This window comes from Dipodomys merriami, unplaced genomic scaffold, assembly GCF_024711535.1.
Source record: "Dipodomys merriami isolate MVZ:Mamm:240054 unplaced genomic scaffold, mDipMer1.0.p SCAF_52, whole genome shotgun sequence".
In the NCBI taxonomy this organism is placed as follows: Eukaryota; Metazoa; Chordata; class Mammalia; order Rodentia; family Heteromyidae; genus Dipodomys; species Dipodomys merriami.
The window spans coordinates 1,939,767-1,951,362 of record NW_027206091.1 but is presented as its reverse complement, the minus strand read 5'-3'; the positions used below and the strand labels follow the sequence as shown (position 1 = coordinate 1,951,362).

Genomic DNA, 11,596 nt, shown 5'->3' with positions numbered 1-11,596 from the left:
TTCCATGTGGGGGAAGGGGACCCAGTAAGTATAAGCAGTGTTCACACTGCTGGAAAAGCATGGGCTAAAAAAGTAAACTGAGATTTTTTTAACACAGCATAAAATACACAGGAAGAGAAAGCAGAGCTGTGCCCATTTCCTGATTGAACCACATTTATTAAAAATGATTAAGACTGTACATAAAAATCCAAGACCTCTAAAAAGCCTATAGGAAATGTGGTATCAGATTGTAGTTTTGTTTTTTTTTTTCACATTACCAAAGTGGGGGGTGGGGAGGCCAACGAAGAGGATGAAATTGGGATTTTCGTAACTGTGGCTCAAGTTAGTACAGAGTAGCTGAATACATTCTTAACTACCTAAGAAGTAAGCAATATTCCCAAATGTCACTGAAATGATGAAACGTTCCCCATACCACTGCAACTGTTGTTAAGGTAATTTACAACTTCATTACAAAGCCAAAGCACCAATTTTACATTGTCTCAAATACCTATGTAGCCTAATTGTACAATATATTCCACATTATTCTACAAAGTAGCTAAACACACATTGTACACTTTTAAATTCTTCCTCTGCCTTCTTTTTTTAATTCCTTCTCCCACTCTGTTTTTCTGTCTCTCCCTCATTCTTTCGTAAGTCCTACAGGCCCCTCCAACACACAGAAGTCTAGAAAGAAGAACATGGCTTGTTCCAAAAGCCTGCAAGGAATCAAAGTCAGGTTAAGACTGTAACACTTTCACAAAAGACTCCTTGATTCCCAGGCATTATATCTCTAGTCCCTTCATGAAGGTGACAGCAGGAAGTCCCCTGTTGTGCTTAGGGCCCAGCCTATTTCTTCCAGAAGCAGAACAGCTTAACACACGCAGCTTCTATCTGCTTAAAGTCTTACAGGTAAAGAGGCAAAGGTTGTAATTCATTTGATATTTCTGGACACTCAATCTCCGTAAGTTAACATCTCTGGTTGTTTATAGTGTTTCCAATAAATAAGTCCCAAACAATGAATAACCTTTGATTTTTTAAAAAACATCTGAAACTCCTCCATTAACTTTATTCTGCAAAGAAAAAAAATTGCTAGGTTTGTTTCAGTTACCTGCAGCAATCAAAAAGCTTTGGCACCTTCTTTTGGAGAATTGCACAAAATAGGATGCATCAAGTTGGAAGGCAAATGTCTTTTTGGCAACCTAGCAAAGAAGACAACATAAAACACCACAAAGTCCATCTGCCAAATGTTCACTAATGTTCAAGAAGTTCAAATAATATTTTAGGGAGTTGTGTAAAAAGCATAATATCCCCCCATGCCTTTTGAGGTGTCCTTACTGTACTCCTCTGCATTAATGTCCTCACACTTTATGGAAGGAGAATTTTCATTACTTGAGGTGCTAGGAGACAGCCGCTTTCGCTTACAAGCACTGGTATAGACCCCTGAATCATTGGAATCTAGAGACTTGATAGAAGGAGGTGTTTCTATCCAAGAAGAGCTAATTTCCTCTTTGACTTTCTCCTTGGAGAGCTGATCTTCAGGGAACCCAGGAGAGCTCATTCTGGAGGTCCATGGTAGGCCTGCTGCCATCTTCCTCTGATAGGAACCTCTACTTCCCCACCCTGCCATTGCAGGGAAAGTTGGGTCAGGGTAATACCCCAGGGCATGGGATGTTTGGAGAGGCAAGGACTTAATGCCATATGGGAGCAAGGTACTGGAAGTATATTCAGATTCATAGGAACCAATGTCTAGTTTGTTGGTCCCAGGTTGCTGGACAGGCGTGACGAGCCACCGCTGGGGAGGGTTGGCCACTTCTTCGCTCTGTTGGGGGGAAAGGAGGCCATTGGTCTGTGGCACAGTTCTTTCTCCATTGTAATATCGGGCTTGAGGTAAAGTGTTGACAAAGGGTTCCGGGAAGAAGTTTTGAACTCCATACCGTCCTCCAGGGACAATCTGATGGGATCTAGGAGAATCCGTGGGAGATGGAGTTAATCTGTCATTTTCTGAAGCCGTGTACATGCTACAATATAAAGAGAAACACTTAAAAAATTAAAAATAAAAAAATAATCTTGTTCCCAAACCTCCCAGAAATGAAAAACGCTTTGACCTGTCAGTTGTCTTAAAAAAGGCTGGTATTTCAGACAAGAGGAACTGAGGCAGGGAATGGACTTTTGGGTCGTGGGAAAAATTATCCAACATTAGGTATTCAAGCTACAGAAAATCTGCCTTTGCAAGTCCTTACATACAAAGAACTAAGAGCAATTCTACTTAGCAAGATAATAGATGTGGTGTTAGACCGCTCATGGTGCCTTGCATACATGAGGCGCTGGGTTCGATTCCTCAGCACCACATAAGCAAAAATAAAAAAGCTGAAAGTGGCACTGTGGCTCAAGTGGTAGAGCGCTAGTCTTGAGCTGAAGAGCTGAAGGACAGCGCCCAGGCCCAGAGTTCAGGCCCCATGACCGTACCCCCCCAAAAAAATAGACTGCTCATTTTAAACATCAAGGCTTTTTTGTTGGATGGTGTGAAAAATAAATTCTTAGTGTTGAGTTTTTTAATGTAAAAAAGTAGAATTAAAAATATGTGTCTGTTCTTGTGAAAATAAAAAATTGGACCAAATGAAAAAAGAGGATACACATAATACAGATACTTAAAAATTTAAATCTCTAATCAAATGTGGGGAGGGGGCAAAAGTGCTCAGTATTTAAGCCCTTAATATTTGTTTAGCAGTTAAAGAAAGTTTTCTATGAAAATTCTAAATGCAATTAGTTGAGAGGAACAAGATGCAAAAATATAAATAGATAAAATTCAAACTCTGAAAATTCTTCCTAGAATAATACCCTCAGCAAAGTGATCATGTATGTCTTAGTCAAAAAATGAAAAAGAGAAAAAGAAAAAATAAAGGATGACCATAAAGTATAAATGAAAACTGTACTTACGAATCATAGTTGTCCCTGAAGCCTTTTGCAAAGGGGTTATGATCAATTTTTAGTTGAGTAATCTAGATAGGGGAGATAGAAGGGAGAGTCATTTCGTGTTTTCAGCTTACTTAGGACTTAGCTTTAGAGATTCTTGGGGTGTTTGGGGTACTTACATCAGTGTTTTGGTAAGCAGTCACTGCAATGAACTGTGTTTCTGAGAAGGTAAAAGTCTGGGTCTTTGAGGGCTCATTCAAGTCTTCTACACCATCCTCTGTAACTTCAACAATGTGCAGTCGTGGTTGATATTTATGTAAAGACTGTAAGACTATCATCTGGAAATAGTACAGAAAAAGAGTTGCCAAATTTGGGGATGAGACTCCAACCTGATCACTGTTTTCAAGATCTCACCACTGGTATTTTTGAAACTTAAAACAGCACTGTGTTTGAAAGACTTTCTAAGTGCCCCCTCCAAAGATTTCAGTATTTTTGTTCCTAGTAGTAAGCTCACTGCTAATGAAATCCAGTAGGGACGTAAAAATAAGAAAAGTAAATTTTTAAAAAAATGAGCAAATAGGTCACAATTTTAAAAAATTATAAACACAGTGTAAAGAGTATAAGTTCTCCTTAGAAAGGAGACCAACAGCCAGAAAACCCTCCCTCTTCTTTTGCCACGCTACCTGAGTGTTGTTGTTATTTGCGCCTTTGTTATTGGTGAGTTTTAATTTCCCAAAAGAAATCTCCTGTCTCATCCAGTGCGAACCAGTATTAGGAGACTCTGGGTGAACATACATTTTGTTGCCTAAGAGAAAATGAAACAAAACACATAACCTCAGCATATCCGGGTATTTGTGGAAGGAGATAGGGGAGAGATGTCTCTTAGCTATGAGCAAGATATAAGAGCCAGATCTGCAGCATAATCCTTCCAGGAATAGCTGCTTACAGAGATCAGGGAGAGCAGCAGGATTCCACTGATATTCCTTTCTGGTTCCGGGTGCTTCTAGCTGCCCTTCCCTTGGACAGTATCTCAAAACTTAAAAACAGAGTCAACAGAAAATGACTCTTAAAGGTTAATTTGGGACCTTCTAAAGCTGGAGAGTGGTGGAACTTTTCTCGGTGAACTCAAGCTTAGTCAGGAATTTCTCTAGCTAATGGCAACATGTCAGGAGCCATTTCCAACCAGAAGCTTAGATGACTATTAGTTTCTTAAACCTAGGGGGAGGGAAATGGAAGAGGGTCACTGTGAAATATTCTAAACACCTATGACAGGTACACAAGACTATGACTGAAATGTGATTGTTTACTGTTATAAACAATCACCCGAAGAAACTTACACTGACTTCTCTAAACCCCAGATTGGAGGGGGAAGGTGGGGTGGAAAGAGGTTAGATTTAAATGTGAGTTGTCAGAGCAAGGATTGGGATTTCTTCCCTGCTCGGGAAGCCTCACCCTGCATGTTATTGTCGGCTTTGCCGCAGGTCACCCACTTGCCCCCCTGGAAGCGCCAGTGGTTAGGGTCGGCCAGAACCACTTCTACGAACACGTTGTAGTGCGCAGTAGGATTGAGTCCGTTTATGTTGAAGCTCAAAAAAGGAAACATCCGCCTGTGCAAGGGAAAAGAATCAAGATGAGTGACTAAATCCAGATGCTGGAGAATTAGCGCCAGGACACTCCCTGGTTCTTCCAGGTAGGCACTGGCGACAGGGTTGGAAAGGTTGCAGTGAACAGAAAACGGGGAGAGTGGCACGACTCTATTTGGAAACGTTCGAACCGACGATTCTTAAAGCCCCGAAGTAATTCCCCCCGAGGACAGTATCTCTCTCATGCACATGCTTCCCAAATTCCTCAACTCTTTCAGCAGTCTGTTACTATTCCGCTAAACGTTCAAATTAATTTTAAATGCACAATTGTCAGGGGACGTGTGTGTTCGTTTGCGTACCCCTCTCCCAACGCCCACCCCTCTCCTCTCCAGAAGTAACTGGGGACTTTCATGTTCTCAGAACCCGACCCACGTCCTGGCCCCAGGACCTGCTACCTACCCCCTAAACCAAGCTTCCTACACCAGTGATCAATTGCTCACGCTCATCTGCCCGACGCAACACTGGAGCCCCCGGCTTCCAAACACAAGTCCGCTCGGGCGACTTTCCTATTCCGCAGGCTTAAGGAAACGCAAACCCACTCGCGGGGAGCCTACGGATCTGTCGAGTCCTTTGTAGATGAGCCCCAAAGTTCATTTCCACCCACACCCCCAGTCAGTTCAGGTGAGGATGCGGGGGGAGGGAGCAGTGTGACCATCACTCGGCAGGGAGAATGGTGAGTAGTCAAAAACCGGTGCGGCTGGAGAAGCACGCCGTCCCCGCCAGACCCCCGGCGGGAAGAGCATTCGGGACAGGACGCACAGCGAGCAGGACAAACCCCCTCGCGCCCCCGCAGCCCGCCCTGTGCCCCGCACCTCGGGTCCCGGACAGGGCGCGGAGCGAGCAGGAGCACCCCTTGCGCCCCCCGCGGCCAGTCCCGCAACCCCGGGTCCCGGACAGAGCGCAGAGCTAGCAGGAGCATCCCTCGCGCCCCCGCAACCAGCCCTGTACCCAGCACCCCGGGTCCCTTCCCAGCGCTCACCTGCCCTGTTTCGTGATGATCATCTCAGTTTGGTGTCGGTGGAACTTGAGCCATAGAGGCCGGTTACACAGGTAGACGTGGGCGCGGAAGCCGGCCCCGGGCACCCCGAGGCCCCCCAGTCCTCCGCAAGGTCCCGCCGCCGCGGCTCCAGGGTACGGTCCGTAGAGAGGAGACCCCTGGCCGTACTGATAGGCGCCCGGGCCTCCGTCCCCGCCGCCGCTGCCGCCCGCGCCGCCGCCGCCGACGCCCGCTCCCGGGCCGAACTGCGCCCTTCCGGGGGGGCACACCGCCGCGGGGAATCCACCGGGGGGCAGCACGGAGCCGTAGGGGTAACGCGCGCCGTTGGAAGCGGGGTAGAGAGATCCGTGAGGCCCCCCGGCTGCGGCCGGGTACTGGAAGAGCGAGCAGGGCGCGGGCAGGTCGGAGCCCTGCGGCCCGGGGGACGGAAGGTAGTAGCGCTCGGAGCTCAGGTTGTCCATGGAGTAGCGCGCGGCGGCGGCGGCGGCGGCGGAGGAGGAGGACAGTTCCTCCTCCCCGCACGGGGAGCTCTTACGGCCGTCCAGGGGCCCAGGTTTGGCCACCGTCGCAGGGAAGGTGTCCCCGGAGTCCGCGTCGCTGAGCATGGCCGCCGGGGGTCCCGGCCTGGCGGCAGCGGGCTCCGCGGCTTCCGCCTCGCAGGAAGGGTTGCCCGGGAACTTCTTGGGAGCCTTGTCTAAGTCCAGCCTCCGGGGCGAGGAGGCCGAGCCCGAGAGGAGACTGCCGCGCCCGCCGCCGCCGCCGCCCGCGCCCTCCAGCGGGTAGAAGCGCGCGCCGGGCAGGCTGGCGGAGCTCCCCAGGAGCTGCTCGCCCAACTGCATGCTATGCAAATTGCCGACGGCAGCTGGCTGCCACCTCCCGTCCCGAGGCCTTATTATAAAGGCGGGACGGGGCAGCCAGCGCCCTCTTCCGAGGGGAAGGTGACTCCCCTCCCTCCCGCTCTCCGGCTACCCACCTGCGAACTACCGGGCAGCTCCGGCGTGCGCCCGAATCCGCCTTTGCGTACGGAGAGCGCACTGAGTCTGTCCATAAGGTGGATACTGACCAAGATGCACACACTCCTTTCGCTTCTCAGTCCGTCCTGCCTCTGTGGACCCGGTACACTCACACCAGGGCAGGGGAGGACTTAGATGTTCTATTTCTATCCACCCACCAGCCCCCGTCTCTCGGTTCTGTCTCCTGCAGCCAGACCATTGATCCACTTGACCATTTGGAACCTCTCCCGTGGCCGCTAGCTGCTTATATGCGTGCGGCCAGGGAGGGGCTTCGAAGACCCACACTTTGGGGGAACATTTTATTGGCTGGCGGAGGTGACACTAATTCCGTTAGTCATTTATTAATTGGATCAATTAGCCTGCGACTTTCTTTTCCTGAAGCCTGGGGTTGTTGGTGATGGATGTTGTTTAGGGTACCCGGACCCACTGTGATAAAGCAACTCTGGTTTCTGTATTTCACTGGAGTTAAGGGGGAAAGTGTTTGAGGCCTCTACAGGAGTCGTCTCCTTGCTGTCTATGGGAAACGGAACGGAGCAGCAGGAATTAGAGGAGCAAGGGAGAACATTTCTGATATCTAGCTGCAGGGAGAAAGGTTCTGGCTTCCGGAGCTGGAGGGCAATCCAAGCAATGTCTCTAACAGGGCGCAACCGCTCTCTTTACGGAGATTTCCCATATCTTTAACACAAAGATACACGTTTTGAGGGGCGGGAGGAAGAGTCTCGCCTTTGATAAACTGGAAGGAGTTATGGCAAAAAACCAAAACTAAAAACCTTCATGCCCAGCTTCTGAGATTCTGCGGATGGCGAGAGCCCCGTAGACCTCGAATGCACAAGCTATCCGCTAGAGTAAGGTGGGCTTCTGATTCACCAAACAGGAACGAGTGAAATGAAATGAGCCGACCCTCCACAAGCTTCTCAGGAGGCTTGTCACTTGTCCAGCCCACACTTTTAAATCCCTGCTGCTCGGCTTTCCTGGGTCCGGGATCCTTCCCACCCTGTCCGCCAGTGACATCTTCTCTGGGACCTGACCAAGAAGCAAAGATTCCCTAGCAGCTGCACGGTTAAGATCCCCTTTGCCTCTTCTCTGCAGCACAATACAAAAGACAGAATAATTGGTGAAACAATCAGTTTGATATTGAATTAAACTCTTTTGCCCAGCTACCCGTTTCTTCCTGGCATTTCCGCAGTCAGGAACGGCGCCGTTTTATTGTATTGCTTTATCATTACAGAAGAGGGGACATTTCATTGTGAATAAGAACTCTGAATCTTCCTGCCTCCATTAAACGCTCCGGGAGTTCATTTTCCGGCTGAGCTGTCAGGACTCTGTGTCCCGACCGAATGCGATCACACGGGAAACTTTTTTCCTACAACAGATGAGGTGGTCGCGGGATTTGCTGAGATTGTTCGTGACAGTGTAGAACAACGGGAAGCGTTCCAATCTGAGTTCAAACCAGAGCAGCACCAGCATCCTCACGTCTGGGTCAGAGATTCGGTCCAGGGTTTGGATGCTGCAGAACATTTATCATTGTTTGAGGATGGTGCTGAAAACTTGAACTTGCCCAAGCTTTTCAGGGTCAAAGCACAGCCCGGGGGCAGAAGACCAAATTAAGACCACTGGGTTTTGGCCCGGGCCAAGTAAGTTTTGGTCCACAGTTGCCGGGAAGTAAATCCCCAGAAACCTAGCACCCAGCTCGTGCAGCCAACAGTTTCTATATTTTGATCGATCCGTTTAGTTCTTCTTTAGGGTTACTGTTTGCTCCGATCACGTTGAAGTACACCCTATGCTTTCCCCCCCCCCCGCTTTTGTTTTCAATGGACCCAGTGAAGTCTTGAAAATTGATTTTCAAATTCATGCAACCCTTTGGTAGACCTCATAGATTTCAACGCGGAGACTGCGAGAGCAGGACGCGCGCTCAAGGAATTGAAGGAACTGCGAGGCGCTGGAGACTTAGTCCTGCGTTGTCGAAAGCTGTTACGCTTCCTGAGCTCCTCGTCCTCCGTTTTGACCTAGCTACAGGATGTCTGAGGGGGAAAAAAAATAGGTGCCAGACTGAATCTCACGTTATTTGCAGATAAGGTGCCCTACTACACGTTGGTTTTGCGCTTTGAAGCAGCCAGAAACCGGCCTCGGCGTCCCTCAAAACGCTTTCGAAGCAGCCAGGGAAAAACTGAGTGTGGCATAATGCCATCTGAGGCAACAGGCATCCTTCTGACCCACTCTGGCGCAAATAACTCAGACCAGCTGTCCACCGCGTCATATCAGAAAGGGCTGATTGTATTCCATTCCTCAAGCAAGCTCCTGAAAGCGTAGGGGGTATCAAATTATTAAGTATATATATATATATATATATATATATATGTATATGTATATATATATGCCATATATATATATATATATATATATATATATATATATATATATACTTGGACTGATAGTTGGGGCAACAAAATGAAGTTTATATTTCCGCACCTCCCCGATCAGTGTATTATTTTATCCCAGTCACATATCCTACAAATGGAAAAGCAAAGGGACGAGAATGAAAATACAGGTTTTACAAAGCTATTCTGGAACCCAGCATTTTTGGAACATGGAAAAATATATAATATGGTAATACTGTATTTTATCACATTTATAAACATATATAACACCTTCCTCTTTCAAATGATGAAAAGCCTGTTTCACTGCTCCTTAGTGACAAAGGGATATTATTTAATGGTTCAGTGTCAATTAACTAATCACATTTTATTATTACCTTTGCAGGTACTAAAAGGTCTGAAAAGATGCAGAAGAACAAATACATGGAATTGTCCTTCCTTTTGTTAGCTCAATAGTACATACCAATAAGAAAACATTAAAAATAAATGAAACAACCAAAACTATATTTGTCTTTGTCCGAGCCACACTTTAAAATCCAAATATTCGTTTCCCAAACTAGGAACAGAAATGAAAGTGAAGGCAGTGTTTACAAAAACCATGTCAGGCAGCACCTTTCTTATACTGAGTGAGCAAATAACAGAGCCTTCTAGTCTGTTTGCTGTTTGATTTCAATTACACCCCAAGCTTCATGAAATCCACATGAGACATTTATTGAAAGGTGGCTGGTTTTATGTGGTTCAGCTGACAGGGATACATTGAACAAAAACATCAACATACTGAGAAGAACCTCTGACACCCAAATGCTGACTGCAATAATTCAAGTCTTTTCATCTTTCACCTTCAGCCAGAACAAGAAGGTACCTTGGAGGGCTATAAGGAAGCAAGAAAAAGCCTGTATACAAGCATATTAAAGATCTCAGGACTTAAGGTTGGAGGCTATGGCCATCATCATTCTGATAACACAATATTATAGACAATTTAACCAGGTAACTACTTATTTCTCCTCTTTGAGGGGAACCATTATAAGTGAACGGAACTTTTAAAAGCAAAACTTATGAAGCATTTGGGATGACAACACAATTATGCATCAAATATATACACATGTGTATGAATAAATTATAATGGTAAGTTATAGATGAATGCAGTGATATATGGTTTGCTTCCATCTACCCTCACCCCTAGCCCCCATTCAACCATGGGGGCCTATATAAATGCTCCAATAAATGCTACTATTTTCACCCCCCACTAAAATGTGTTATCAAAACACTGTCCGTGTTATTCAGACACTTTGTAAATTCTGAACAGACTTGCTTCAGGTTCTCCTTTTAACTCTAGGAAAACATTCCAATATTGCTGGCCACAGCACATAGCCAGGATTCTAAGAGAAATGTCAATGGTTTTTTTGTGGCAAGTTTGTTCTTTTGCTATTTATCTATGGCCCTTCTTGTTGATGTTACATTTTATTTCACCATCTCAGGTTCACTCTGGTTCTTTGTTGTGTGATGGCAGAATCTGCCACCTCTGCTGTGCTTTACAAAGGGGGAGGAAACTTTCATCACCATAGGGTTGTTTGTGTTTTTCTTTTCTTTTCTTTTGTTTCCTTTTCTCTTCTTTTCTTTTCATTTTTTTTCTTAAATAAAATGTCCCATACGCTAAGACATTTTAATAAGGACAAGTACTTTTGATTCTGCTAGCAAAAGCAAGATCTTAAAACCACAGTTTCACTTTTGTAAGAATTTATGCAACTTCTATTTCACTGTGACACTGAACTAGATTAATCCATTTGCTTAACAAAAATACCAGACCCACAAATGTATAGGGCAAAGAATTATATTAAACCCACTGCATGTTTACAAAAAAAATGACCACATTAAACTATTATCTAAGCTATTCATTCCTAATTTAAATTGCTAAATGAGATTCCAGAAAGTGAACTTTAAAAGTTGCTTATTACAAAAAATAGATAAAAGATATATTATTCTTTTATAAACACTGAATCAAGAATCTGTAGTAGTCCATAATCTTGATTTATTTTTAAAAGAAAGTTTCCTTTTAACTGCAATTGAAATTTCTGGGCTTAGATGATGATTTATTGGTATCAGATATTCGATAAACTTATTTTAAAAAGCTACATAAGGCAAAAAAAAAGGCAAAATGCTCTCAAAAAGCTATTATTATGAGAATGTTTGGTTACTTATGTCAACACTGAAGTATGAAAGTTAGATAAGGTTCTATCTGCTCTACTTTCTTTTCCACCTTGAACCACTTGGCATTTAGCCTTCTTCTATTAATTTAAAATAGGGGGCTATTAAATTTGTGTCATAGTCAGGTCTTAAGCTTTCTAACCATGATGACTAAAGTGGAAATGCCTTTTTTCCTTTGAAAGAAAACATATCTTCCTAAATTAATGGGCCTTTTTAGAAATCATTTTTAGACTTAAAAAGGTATTTTTTCAACTAATTTTTTAGACATTTTTGTAACCTGGGGACCACCTATAAATTTTTTGTTTTGTTTTGTTTTGCATTGTTAGTCTTCCTATAGGAAATGGAAACTAGAGAGGGGAAAAGTGCTGGAATTGTGGTAGAATTCTTAAAGGACTATAAAGCATTTATACCACAGAGTTGGCAGAGCCTGTAAAAATTAATCACAAAAATCCTTCTTTTGATAATGGTATG

General features: G+C 44.9%; 1 protein-coding gene across 3 annotated transcripts; it reads right to left on the bottom strand.

Annotated features, from left to right (window-relative positions):
• Positions 1–233: 233 nt before the first annotated feature.
• Positions 234–6,371, bottom strand: Eomes (eomesodermin). 3 transcript variants are annotated; one of them, XM_069998513.1, is made up of 7 exons: positions 5,515–6,371; positions 4,345–4,499; positions 3,576–3,697; positions 3,072–3,230; positions 2,917–2,978; positions 1,914–1,997; positions 1,639–1,798 (listed from the first exon to the last, which is right to left on the bottom strand). In XM_069998513.1, exons 1-7 carry the CDS (start codon positions 6,369–6,371, stop codon positions 1,726–1,728), a joined length of 1,512 nt encoding a protein of 503 aa, XP_069854614.1. In that variant the 3' UTR covers positions 1,639–1,725. The 3 variants fall into 3 exon arrangements, with proteins under 3 accessions (XP_069854612.1, XP_069854613.1, XP_069854614.1); XM_069998511.1 differs by having other exon boundaries at positions 234–1,997; XM_069998512.1 differs by having other exon boundaries at positions 234–1,940.
• Between the last annotated feature and the right edge of the window lie 5,225 nt (positions 6,372–11,596).

What these genes read in the sequence shown, in the direction of transcription:
- Eomes (XM_069998511.1), bottom strand. Translation starts at nt 6,371, where the DNA reads ATGCAGTTGGGCGAGCAGCTCCTGGGGAGCTCCGCCAGCCTGCCCGGC. An exon ending in CAAATAACAACAACACTCAG is followed by an intron (nt 3,231 to 3,575) that starts GTAGCGTGGCAA and finishes TACTATTTCCAG; the next exon opens with ATGATAGTCTTACAGTCTTT. An exon ending in TTCAGGGACAACTATGATTC is followed by an intron (nt 1,998 to 2,916) that starts GTAAGTACAGTT and finishes TTTATATTGTAG; the next exon opens with CATGTACACGGCTTCAGAAA.